This window comes from Rhinopithecus roxellana, chromosome 8 (assembly GCF_007565055.1).
Source record: "Rhinopithecus roxellana isolate Shanxi Qingling chromosome 8, ASM756505v1, whole genome shotgun sequence".
Lineage (NCBI taxonomy): Eukaryota > Metazoa > Chordata > Mammalia > Primates > Cercopithecidae > Rhinopithecus > Rhinopithecus roxellana.
Genome location: NC_044556.1, coordinates 67,011,037 through 67,024,078, shown reverse-complemented (window position 1 = coordinate 67,024,078; position 13,042 = coordinate 67,011,037). Strand labels below are relative to the sequence as shown.

The window sequence follows — 13,042 nt, the reverse complement described above, 5'->3', positions numbered from 1 at the left end:
TCACATTCAGAGAACATAATGTCCCTCTTTGGTAAACTTTAAGATAATGTATCCCATGGTACAGGGCAACATCAGGTAATTAAACACCACTTAGGACAATGGTGATCTTAGAGGAAACATAGTGTACACATCTACATGGGGAAAGCCAACACTTTTTTTAAAAGCCTCTTTTGAGCATAACAAATGTTAACTGGTTTAGATATTTTAGTCATATTTTTCTGAATCCCTCAGACTCTTATTCAGTTACTGACAGAAGAAAAGACTTCAAAAAAAAAAAAAAAAAAAAAAAAAGATGTGGATTATATCAATGAGAAATAAAACTAATTTCTTTTCTTCAAAAAAGGGCTATTAGACATAAGATACAAGGATCAGTCACCTTCTCATTAACCTCTCAAAATGAATCTATTTCAGGACAGACTGGAAAATGTTTTCTCTCTAAAAACTACTATGCAGTGTAACAGTTAATTGTTATTCTTATCAAAGAATGACCCACATTAACATTTACTTGAGGTCATTAGCATGTTTATAAAAAAAGGAGAGAAATGAGCATTCTTTTCTCTTCTGCTCTTTGTTATGGGGTGTTATGGAAGAAAGCCGTGAGAAAAAAAATAAAGTACATATTTATCAATATTTCAGACTAATCTATAAATATCAAAATGCCTATACCCATCTTGGTCTTGAACTGGCAGACTAGTGACCAGATTTAAATCACATTTACATGCAACAGGATTTGGGACCATTGTGCTTTTTTCCCCTCAATGTAACCAGTGTTAAACTAGTTAACAAAGACCACGGAGCTGAGGGCAGAGGTCACAAAATAATCTCTTCATTTAGGTACAGTGAGATTAATGATTGGAGCAAAACACTCTTTGATTATTTCATGAGATTGCTTTTTTCCTTTTCTCTTCACCAGGGTAGGCATTGTAATACTATGAAAAATGAACTACTTAAAAAAGAATCAAAATTTGGGGCATGCTCAATGGTTTGGTAAATATTAAAATGCTTTAGGTGTTCGGAAACATGTATTTATAGATACAGACAATAAATATTTTTAAAACCCTTGGTCTAAAAATTAATTATTAAAAGGCTTATATAATATCAATGACAACTTCTGAGCTTCCATGAGTTATTTCATTTTTGAGAAAAATGTTAAATTTTATTTTGAAACCTAACAAAAGTAGATTGTGCTGTCAGTTCAAAATCTGACTACTTGTGTTAGCATTGAGAAAGTCACAGGCAAGTGTCCTGAGTTAGTAGCAGTGATAGATATAAATACGTATTTTTCATTAGCTTTAAGGGACAGAGGATATTTTGCAGACTTTGAATAGTTGGTTGCAAATCATAACATCAAAAACTTTAATGTGATGTGGAAATGAAAACACTATTATTTAGTTCCATGATCAACTTGGTCTACTGGTGTGAAGAATGGTAGGAATTGAACAACACAAAATGTGCATCTCATCACTGTAATTATAATTTCATAGCAATTATTTGTAAGCAAGGGCAGATATGAACCATACATGAAAACTCCCCAAATGCAACTTATTTTGAGAAAGTAAAGCATTTAACAGTATTTGATCTATTGTTGACATTGTGAGCTGTAGTATGAAGAAGTTTAACAGTTTTCTACAAAACTCTTATTTCCATACATATTTTTACTTTTTCTAACTTGGAAAATCTGGTTTACTATAACTTATTCAAGTTTGAAATATTTTTGATCGAGAAATAACAGCACTGCTATAAAAAATGTATGGTTTTTTTTCTATGAATTGTAAGGAAAAATAATAAGTGAAGGTTCTCTGCCTTGAGTAAACTTGAGCAGTATTTAATCAGGACACCTGAAACCACCTTTGCAAAAACTATGACAGTAAGAAAATTCTGACACTGGAAAATTATGACAGTGAAAAAAATTTGACCTAACCAATTCCATCTTGCTTCTAGTCTCCAAGCTACACTTGTCCATTCCTCGGCATAGGCCAGGATAACTATGGGAGGTGTTTAGTTTACCGTTAAACTTCGAAACAATGATGACAGTCCTTTCCTGAAACAAACTTGCTCCTTGCTTGGGGGGCAGAGCACCTTTGTAAAATTAACAAATTAGCCACAAGAAACTATGGCTCAGGTGTTCATGCCACCAGAGGCCACACGATTCCTAACCTTCCCAACTGCTTCTATAGATAACGTCACTATTGTAAAACCTAAGATTAGTATTCAAGGTACTTTTTACTCTTTATTCTGACGGACCAGCTAGCATCACCCAGACCAGTAAACTGGCTCATCTGATCCTGTAGTCCCCATCTAGGAACTGACTAAGGGTGAGGAAACAGCTCTGACTCCCTATAATTTTATCCCCTACCAATAAACATCCCCCATTCCCTAGCCCTATGCCTACTGCACTATCCTAAAAAAAAAACCCTAGGTTGGGCCAGGCGTGGTGGCTCACGCCTGTAATCCCAGCACTTTAGGAGGCCAAGGCAGGCGGATCATCTGAAGTTAGGAGTTCGAAACCACCCTGACCAACATGGAGAATGCCCGTCTCCATTAAAAATACAAAGTTAGGTGTGGTGGCACATGCCTATAATCCCAGCTACTCGGGAGGCTGAGGCAGGAGAGTCGCTTGAACCTGGGAGGCAGAGGTTGCAGAGAGCCGGCGGTCAAGTCATTGTGAGAGGTGACAACGTGGTAGCAGCCCTCATTCTCGGCGCCTCCTCGGCCTCGGCGTCCACTCTGGAGGCCTTGAGGAGCCCTTCGGCCCGCCACTGCACTGTGGGAGCCCCATTCTGCGCTGGCCGAGGCCTAAGCTGGCTCCCTCTGCTTGCGGGGAGGTGTGGAGGGAGAGGTGCGGGCGGGAACCCGGGCTGCGCACTGTGCTCACCGGCCAGCGTGAGTTCCCGGCAGGCGCGGGCTCGGTGGGCGGCACTATGAGAGGCGGCTGGCACTGCCAGCCCCGGGCAGTGAGGGGCTTAGCACCCAGGCCTTTTCCACACTGTGGAAGCTTTGTTCTTTCAGTCTTCGCAATAAATCTTGCTGCTGCTCACTCTTTTGGTCCGCACCGCCTTTATGAGCTGTAACACTCACCGCCAAGGTCTGCAGCTTCACTCCTCAGGTCAGCGAGATCACGAACCCACCACCCAGAGGAATGGACAACTCCGGACGGGAGGAACAAACAACTCCGCACGGGAGGAACAAACAACTCCGCATGGGAGGAAGGAAAAACTCCAGATGAGTCACCTAGCTGTAACACCGCGAGGGTCCGCGGTTTCATTCTTGAAGTCAGTGAGACCAAGAACCCACCAATTCCGGACGCAATTGCACTCCGGCCTGGGCAACAAGAGTGAAACTCCACCTCAAAACAAACAAAAAGCAAAAAAACCCAAAAACTAAAGAACTCTAGGGTTTCTTTTTTTTTTTTTTTTTTTTTTAGACATAGTCTTACTCTGTTGCCCAGGCTGGAGTGCATTGGCACAATGCAACCTCTGCCTCCCAGATTCAAGTGATTCTCCTGCCTCAGCCTCCAGAGTAGCTGGGATTACAGGCACCTGCCACCAGGCCCAGCTAATTTTTTGTATTTTTTTTTTTTTTTTTTTTTACAAGAGATGGGGTTTTGCCATGTTGGCCAGGCCGATCTTGATCTCCCGACTTCAGGTGATCACCTGCCTCAGCCTCCTGAAGTGCTGGAATTACAGGTGTAAGTAAGCCACTGTGCCCAGACAAACCCTAGGTTTTGAATTTTTTGGGAGAGTGTTTTGAGTAAAAGCTCCTATCCTGCTTAGTTGGCGCTGTATTTATTAAGCTTTTTCTCTATTGTAGTACCACTGTTTTGGTAAATTGGCTCTATCTATGCAATGGGCAAGATGAACCCATCGGGTGATGACACACCTTCTATATTCGTTCCAGTATTTTGCAAAAAAGACACTGGGTTAGACAGTGTCTCATTTCACATGGCCTTGGATGGATATAGTTATACTGAACATAAGGTACATGAACCAGATATTGGGCATAAATTTCACCCTAAACTAGATATCTAAAAGCATTCAGATTTCCTACAGCCTCCAATAAACGTAGCTTTCTTGTCTTTCTCCTATATCCATTTCTTGCTCTTTAAAGAAGATATCGGTATCAAACTTAAGTAGTAGGAAAAAATTTGTATTCTCAATTACTTTTGTATTCTCAATTACTTTTGCAGGATAAATTGTAATCGACAGTGGTAGTAATGAAGAAGTTTAGAAGTCTTAAATAGTCCTTTTAAAAAAATTGTCAACACATGTTGATACTTTTTGGTTAAAGAGTCAGTAAAGTACTCAAAAGAGCATAGATTTAGAAAAGACATACCTATATTCACATTTTAGTTCTTTCACTTCTATTCACTTCTGCAAATCTGGATATGTTATTGATCCTCTCTAAAATAGTTTCCTTACTTGTAAACTGCAGAGAACATACCAATTTCCTAGAGTTGTGAAGATTCCGTAACGTATCCCTATGTAAAGCCTTTAACACAGAGCCTGCGAGAGACTTGGTACTTTAAAAATGCCAGTTGTTATTAGCATCATTCCCAATTATATTCACTAGGCATTTCTTTATGTAGTTGAAACTTGGAGCAAAATAGTTAGCTAAGCTGGCTGATACTAAAAAGGGAGGAAGGAAAAAAATCCAGTTTGCCACCCTTTGCAGCATTCTTCCTTCCCTTGCCTGACTTATAATGACAAGAGAATACTGCCAGTGGTCTAGAATTCTTAGACAAATAAAATTTGCAGTTACAATCTCTCCAGGAACAATGCATGTGTAGTTCAGATTAGAAATGGAGGAAGTGGAGAACAGCTTCATGGAGTGGAACAGTCAGCAATTCACAGATTTAATAGTGAAAATATATAGTCATGTTAATTTAAAAAAAAAAAACACAAGATAAAAGGAGTTAACCAGATCTCCAGATTTATTTCTTTATGTAGTAGGTATTGTAAATTCCTTCTGTTCTCTTGTTTTCTAATATTTAGCCTTGCTTATATTTTAACAAGGCAGAAGGGATAAATAATATTTAGAGCAGGTTATTGGCTATGTGCTTGTGGTTCAATCTTTGTTGAGGGGGAGGTGTTTGAAATAGTTCACTGACATGAACAACTTGTTTATGTTTTCAGGTTCCCAAAGTTTTTGAGTACACCTGGAAAAAATCCTCACCTGGTAGAATTCTAGCGTAATACCCAGAGCAGCACCGATGGTTTGGTTGTGCCTCCTGTATTCGGCCACCACAACAAACTCCAGTAGAATTCAGAACAAATGGGATATACTTTTCTTCACAACAGCGGTGTCCAGGCTTGGGGTTATAGAGCACTCCGTTACAACAAACCTGAAAGTTTGAAATCAATTTTAAAAAAATACCAGTTTAGTTAACAGTATTATGTCACTCTATCTCATGTAACATAATTATTTTCTTATAAGGCATAGAAGATCTGAGACCATATTACTGATATTTCATTGGTTTAAAAATGTATTTTCAAGGATCGTTCAAATTTTTTAACTGTTATTTGATAGAATGTAGTTTTTTTGAAGTCTTCAACCATGTTTTGTGCTCTGTTACAGTACTCTAAATATGAATTGTCTTTTGAATGTCAGTGTTTCTGAGGTAAAGATGTTCAGAATTATAAATAAACAATTTCCTTCTTATTTATATATATATTTTTAAATGATTGTTTAATTTTAAAAACACCACATCCATGGATATTGTCTCTTATTAATCCTTTTTCAAAATAAATTGTGTTTTTTCTTGTAATTTATATGATCACTTATTCATGAACCCAATCTTCAGACAAGGCAATCACAACAGAGTCCAATATTTCAACATTTACATGTATATGTGTATATATACATATCTCATAAGCCACTAGCTTAAAAAAGGATATCTATATGGAAATTAATTTTGAAAAGCCCCTTTAACTCTGTTTTCTTTAGGAACTGTGAAAAAAAATTATGTGCTTGAACAATCAAATAATTATTTGCATACTCACTTGAGGTCTGAGAGACTGACACACTGTATATACCACAAATCAAACAATGAATAGTTGCTAAAACATAGCATCAGAACCCATACTTGGCATAAGTTACATTAATTGGCTAGACATTTCCTGTGGTAGGCAAAAGCAACCACTATGAGGTGTCTCCCACTTTTCTTTTTTCTCATTGCTACCTTCAAAGTGCACCAACATTTGAACCAATTCAACAAAGAACAGTAGAATGTAGAAGTTCTAAGTCTTCAACAAAGCCACTAGTCTAGTATTTCATTCATTTTCTAAAAATTATCTAAAAGCAAAGACATTCAGCTCTTAAATTCAAAATCTACCACTGTGGTCCTCAGGCAGCCTTGCTAACTCAACTGTAATGAATTTCTTTCTTTGGGTTTAGTTACTGGCAATAAGGATTCAAAATTTTTCTAATTGCAAGGATAAATTAAGTGACAGCTCTCTTTGCTGCCATATTCTGTGTGAAAAGTAAATTTCAAAATCTTCTGTGTGAAAAGCAAATTTCAAAATCATGTCCCATTTTAAGAATTAAGCAAGGAATATTCTCTAGGTTTTATGTGGGATTTGTGAATGACGATAAAGGTAAAACAGCACACACTTCCCTCTTGTTTTATGACGGTGGCCTAAAATCTTGCCATTTGTGTTTTGATCTTAAAACAATTATTAAAGTCCCATTCACACAGAGTTAGTTTCTGGACAAAAACACATCCAATATTTCAGCAAGTTTATCCAGTACGTATCACCTTCTTTTGAAATTATTCTTCAAATATTTACTTACTGATGGGCCATTAGAATTGGTTCACTTCTATGTTTTCATTATCAATGCTTTCTTGGGCTCCTTCAGCCAAGTAAAACACATGCTTTTCTTCTAAGCCACCCTGGTTCAGATCATTGATGGGTCCCAAAGGAGACTTTTTCAAGTGATTATTTCTCTTAGGAGTTCTCTCCATAAACAGAAAATTTCCTAATCAAATTCAGTTTTTGAATTGTCGATATATGTAATATATATGTTTCCATATATATGATGTATTTCAGTTTTGATATATATAAGATATATATCTTTTATTATATAAAATTTCATAATAAAATAAATATATTTAAATATATGTTTAATACATATAAATATACCATATAAATATATATGTATTTAAAATATATACATTTTTTATTATGTAAAATTTTAATAATGCCTTAAGCAAAGTCTTATTTTTATTGTTGGGATTAAAGAGGCAACACAAATATTGCAGTGAAAGACAATAGAGAAAGTCAATTAAATTAAACAAAATTGTGAATTGCATTTGGGGCTAGGTATTAACATATATTTCCTAGCATGAAAGACTGGAGAGAAGTAGGAAAGAGATGTTTATTGTAGGTCTAAAGGCGAGTGAGTTCTCACGAGATCTGATGGTTTAAAACTGTGTGTCAGGTCTCCCCTTCGCTCTCTCTCCCTCCTGCCATCACATGAAGAAGGTCCTTGCCTCTCCTTCACCTTCCGCCATGATTAAAAGTTTCCTGAGGCCTCCCAGTCATGCTTTCTGTTAAGTCTGCAGAACTGTGAGTCAAACCTCTTATCTTCATAAATTACCCAGTCTCAGGTAATTCTTTGTAGCACTGTGAAAACGTACTAATTCACCTGGGAACATGTTAGAAATGCAAATTTTCAAAGCCAAATCTAAACCTACTGAATTAGAATCTCTGGGACTAGAGCTATGAGATCCTAGGTTTTAAATCCCCCAAGTCTTATGTCAACTGGGATTTGTGAACCATGGCTGTAATTTTATGGTAAGGCTTGTTTAAATATTTTGGGAAACATTGATGTTTACAGTGATTTAGGCAAAAAACCTTTAAACCTTCAATAAAAGTCTCTTTTCTACTTCTCTTCAATCTTTCATGCTAGGAAATGTATATTAGTACTTAGCCCCAAACTGAAATTTACAATTTTTTCTTGAAATTTAACTGACATCCTTTATTCTCTTTTACTGCAATACCTGTGTTGCCTCTTTAATCCCAACAATAAAAATAAGACTTTGTTTAAGGCATCACTAAATAGTGTGTCTCATTTTATTGTAATAATGTGTGACATTTGCATTACATTATAAGAATAACCGGCCGGGCGCGGTGGCTCAAGCCTGTAATCCCAGCACTTTGGGAGGCCGAGACGGGCGGATCACGAGGTCAGGAGATCGAGATCATCCTGGCAAACACAGTGAAACCCCGTCACTACTAAAAAATACAAAAAACTAGCCGGGTGAGGTGGCGGGCGCCTGTAGTCCCAGCCACTCGGGAGGCTGAGGCAGGAGAATGGCGTGAACCTGGGAGGCGGAGTTTACAGTGAGCTGAGATCTGGCCACTGCACTCCAGCCTGGGCGACAGAGCGAGACTCCGTCTCAAAAAAAAAAAAAAAAAAAAAAAAAAAAAAAAAAAAAAGAATAACCAAATGTGATGTTTCTTTTCAAGACTACGAGGTTAGATTGGCACATACCTGTTTTCTAAAGGCTAACTTTTGTTTCCCTATTCTTCAATTTACATTTATTTTCTATAAAAGGTGACCTGTATGACTTTTTTTTTTTGTAGAGTAGATTTGTCTTAATCATTTTTAAATTGATTTAAAATTAAACTAACCAGTTCTTTGTCATTCATTGAATTTAGGAATGTTACACCAACCAGTCACTTATTTGGTAGAAAGCTTCGTTAAATTTTTTCAAAAGTTACAAAAAGCAGTTTCTGAAATCACAGCATAAAGAAAGGTAGAAGTAATTTTATGAATTATTTAGCCTAAACATAGGTAAATATTATTTTGTTAATACTTTATTAATATTTTTCTTCATCCTATTACTTTTTCTTCACCCTATCACAGGTATATTTTAATTTAATATGGACATTTTAAGAACATCTACCTTTTGATCTGTTACAATAAACTTGAATTGAAACATTATCTTTACTAGTTTTACTTTACTTAGCTTTGATTTTACCACTAAAGTTACAGGGTTGAAATTTATCAAATCCATTATACAAGCCTAAACTACTGTGACAGTTTCTGGCCAGAATCAGTTTTTACTTTGATGAAACACATTGTTTTCTGCACTCCACAAACTTTAAGTCATTCATTTATATGCCTATAAACTATTCTCTCTTTGTCCACTTCTTAACGGATAATAAATGTTAAAATAATAAAAGCAAAGAAAAAAATTGAGAAGTGAATTCTGTATTTTGCCAACATTTTCCCAAGTTTTTTTAAAATGGAGGATATGTTTAATGGGCAAATTTATTTTAGTATTTTTCTTCTCAGAAATCCCAAATTTAATTTCATACAAATATGTCCATCAGATGTGTGTATTTAAATATGTGCATACTTAATGGCATAAAATGATGTCAAACTTAGGCATAATGATAATTTTAGAGTGTAGGTATCAAAAAATGCATAGTTAGTAAGTGCTGGCTTTACGCATTTCTTAGATGATAACTACTGCTAAAATTGTGTCAGCTGTTATAATTTGTATTTTGATCCATATTGCTTCAGTAACTCACTTTCTTAATTACTGTGTTCTTTTGCAGTAAATCTTATAATTTAGTAGTAGCTTTAGCCATTGAATGTGTGATGCTGTTGTTGATAAATAAGGACATTATTTCATTATATAAAATTCTACCTTGAAACTAAGGATTTTGTGTTGTTTGTCAATAAAAGTCATTTACAAACTCCTCTGTCTGGCTGTATTATTGATCTGATTTCTAAACAGCATCTAATATGAACATTAATCTGCAAATGGCTATAATGCAAAAATATTTCTGACAAATCATAAAATGTCCTCCTCACAGTTACTCATCAGTGCCATATAAACAAACACATATTTGTAGCTGAAAACATCTGTTGTAAAGAAAATTTTAAGTCACTCAATCAAATACAAATTTGGGATGTACCCTATTGTAGTAAGTTTTTATTTCTTGTGAAGATAATAAAAATGCGAAGGCTAAAAGTGCTCATGGGGGTGATAACAGTTTTTGTAAGCATCCTTTCTTTTCCTTGGAGTCTTCTTCATAGAGTAGTGGAAATATTGATCATAATACACCATGGTGTGAGAAGCTAATAATTTCACTTGGAGTCTTGAGTGAGAAAAACATGGTTCACTGATTAGTTTGAAAAGACTTACCTTAGCTTCAGGAGAATAGCAAATGTGTCCACAGATATATTCAGGTTTTTGACACCTCACTGCCTTGCAGAGCTCATCACTCTGGTCCTGCACTAACTTCTGAGTTTTAGGGCATGGATACCATGTTTTCCATAGGAGATCATATCCAAGAATGATGCCATTGGGCTTCCGTGGAGACATCCAATCAATTTGAAGAGATCTGCAACAGGTAGAATAATCAATACTTCTGAAAAGACACTGCTTAACATTGATGCTATCAGTCTTAAGTAAAAAGTGGCAGCAATAGATGCTTATATATATATAATTATATATGTTTATATATGAAATCATATAATATATTTTCAAATTTTATGTTAGCTTTTGGAAGAATAACACATGGCATGAGGTGGTTTATCACTTTAAGTTTAAGAAGCAAATATCACTATGGCTAATCAGGAAAATCAGAGCATTTTGTTTGGTAAGCAAAGATAAGACATACATGACTTGGTAAATGAGGTGACAATTAGAACATGTGGCAACTTAATGCCTACTTCTAACCAGCTTCTCCTTTGCCTTGCCTTACCTAGGAGTTGTGATGTGAACCATAACTGCTCAAAGATGCCACGGGAACACCATGATGGGATTCCTATGGAGGTTCCTACGAAATTTTAGCTTTCTTGAAACAGCTGCCACCTTCTCCTTTCCTCTTTCTTTCTGCTAAACATGATATCTACAATTTCAGCAATCATATTTCAGTTATTTGAGAAAGGCCACAAGAATCACAAAGATGCTGCCATTATATTTAGGCATTGCTGAACCAATGCCAACAACTATCCACAGCGGACTCTTGAACAAAATAAATTTGAACTGTGCAGATCCACTTACAGGTAGATTTTCTTCCACCTCTCCCACCTATGAGATGGCAAGGCCAACCCTTCCTCTTTCTTCTCCTACTTAGCTTACTCAATATAATGATAATGAGGATGAAGACTTTTATGATGATCCACTTCCACTTAATTAAAAGTAAATATATTTTCTCTTCCTTATGATTTTCTTAATGACATTTTCATTTCTTTAGCTTACTTATGATAGGAATATAGTATAAATATATATACAAACTATGTTTTAATCAGTGTTTTATGTTATCAGTAAGGCTTCTGGTCAACAGTAGGCTATTAGTAGTTAAATTTTGGGACAGTCAAAAGTTATATGCAGATTTTTGACTGAGTGAGGATCAGCAGTCCTAACCCCGGCATCGTTCAAGAGTCAACTATATATCTAGAGCTATTTACTTAAGTCTCTTTTGTCAGGCATTTTGTTACTTTTAGCCAAAATAAATGCCCACACTGAGAAATTTTATAGTCACTAACTTATTTGAAATATACTTTGCTTAATTTTTTTACTCACCTAAATAGATTCTTTTTTTTTTTCAATAACTCTTTAACTAACATGGTCAGACATGTTTTTTTGGTCAAAAATATAGAACTTAAAGATTCCCATAAGAAATATGTTTACATTATCATGTTCTTAAAGAAAGTGTTTGATTTTTTAAAAATTGAGTGATAATTTCAATTTAAACCAAGGTAGAAAGTTTTTATGAGAGGCAGGGTTTGGTATACAATGAAGGTATAACATCTGATCAAAACTTTACTGCATTTTCAATGATCTACTAATATTTCATTTGCTGTAGCAAATGAGGTCATAACATAAAGCTGTTCAGAGAGGAGACAACCCTGAATAAAATGATTTAGTCTTAGGTTAATGCTATAGAACTTAAATTCTGCACTTAGGTCTACTTGCCAGAAAAATACTGCCTAGACCACACATCTATGCTATCTTTAGTATTTGCTTAATAATCTCTATAAGAAGACAATAGTTAAAGTTTTTAATTAAACCCCAGAGATTTGAACATGACATATTCTTGCAGTGTAGCACAGCAAAGAAAACCTTTTTGTGAAACACAAGGTAAATATAAATATTATAATGATTTTTTGTTCTCATCGTTTTCAGAAAAATGAGTGAAACTCTGACATTCAAGATTAGATTTTTTTAATGATTCTAGAATTTCTAGCCACAAAAATTAACTAATCACAAATATAGATAGGGTACATTTTACATATAAAGCATTAGCGTTCCCATATATACTTTGGAATAAAACAAGCACATATGAACTTTGTCCTTCTATTTCAAAAGTTAAACAATAAAAATCTCACAACTTATGTTGGATGCTTTCTTGCTATTGTGTAAAATAACATTTCAACTATACCTTTCATTTTAAGGCAAAATATGTCTTTGGAGGCCAAATAACTGGACCCTATCAGAATTCCAAGTGACATCACACATTAGGAATTCAGTTAGGCCCAAACATTTATGTTAAAAAGCAGCAGTCAAGATAAACCTCAACACTTTAATAGACTGTTAAAAAAAGGAAAATTATTATTTCAGTTTCGTAGGGGTACAAACATAACACATTCAGTAATAAAACTCTGTAGATAGAAATTAATGTCACCTATGAGAGAATAGTTTCATAGGTGACTTGTATAGCCACATCTATTATTCTAAAGTCTTTATCCAACTTTCAAAATTAATTCCACATTCTGCAGATACCTCTTTTGCATTCTCTGCATAATCAACTACAGAAAAGATTACATTTAAGTGACATTCAAGAGTTTGACTTATCCACAAAAGCTCATGAACTAGTAAAGTCTAGAAAATACCATGTAGAGCACTTTCCATGCCATTATAACTTCTCTTTCTTGTGCAGCATAACTGTTCAGTGAGACTGCCTATATTTTCAGCGAGAACATGAACAGTTTGCTTTCGAGGATTTAATCAAGTACACGAAGGAAAATGATTAAGAAGAGTAGTGGGTTTAACATCTGTACATCTCTGATTAGAGACAAC

The 13,042-nt window shown here is 35.3% G+C and overlaps 1 protein-coding gene across 1 annotated transcript in view; it reads right to left on the bottom strand.

Annotated features, from left to right (window-relative positions):
- USH2A (usherin) overlaps positions 1 to 13,042 on the bottom strand; it is an 825,608-nt gene that overhangs the window by 181,665 nt on the left and 630,901 nt on the right. The window contains exons 47-48 of the mRNA XM_030936493.1: positions 10,160 to 10,358; positions 5,173 to 5,341 (exon numbers count right to left, since the gene is read on the bottom strand). Coding sequence (XP_030792353.1) covers positions 5,173 to 5,341; positions 10,160 to 10,358 — 368 coding nt within the window. The remainder of the gene's footprint in view (positions 1 to 5,172; positions 5,342 to 10,159; positions 10,359 to 13,042) is intronic.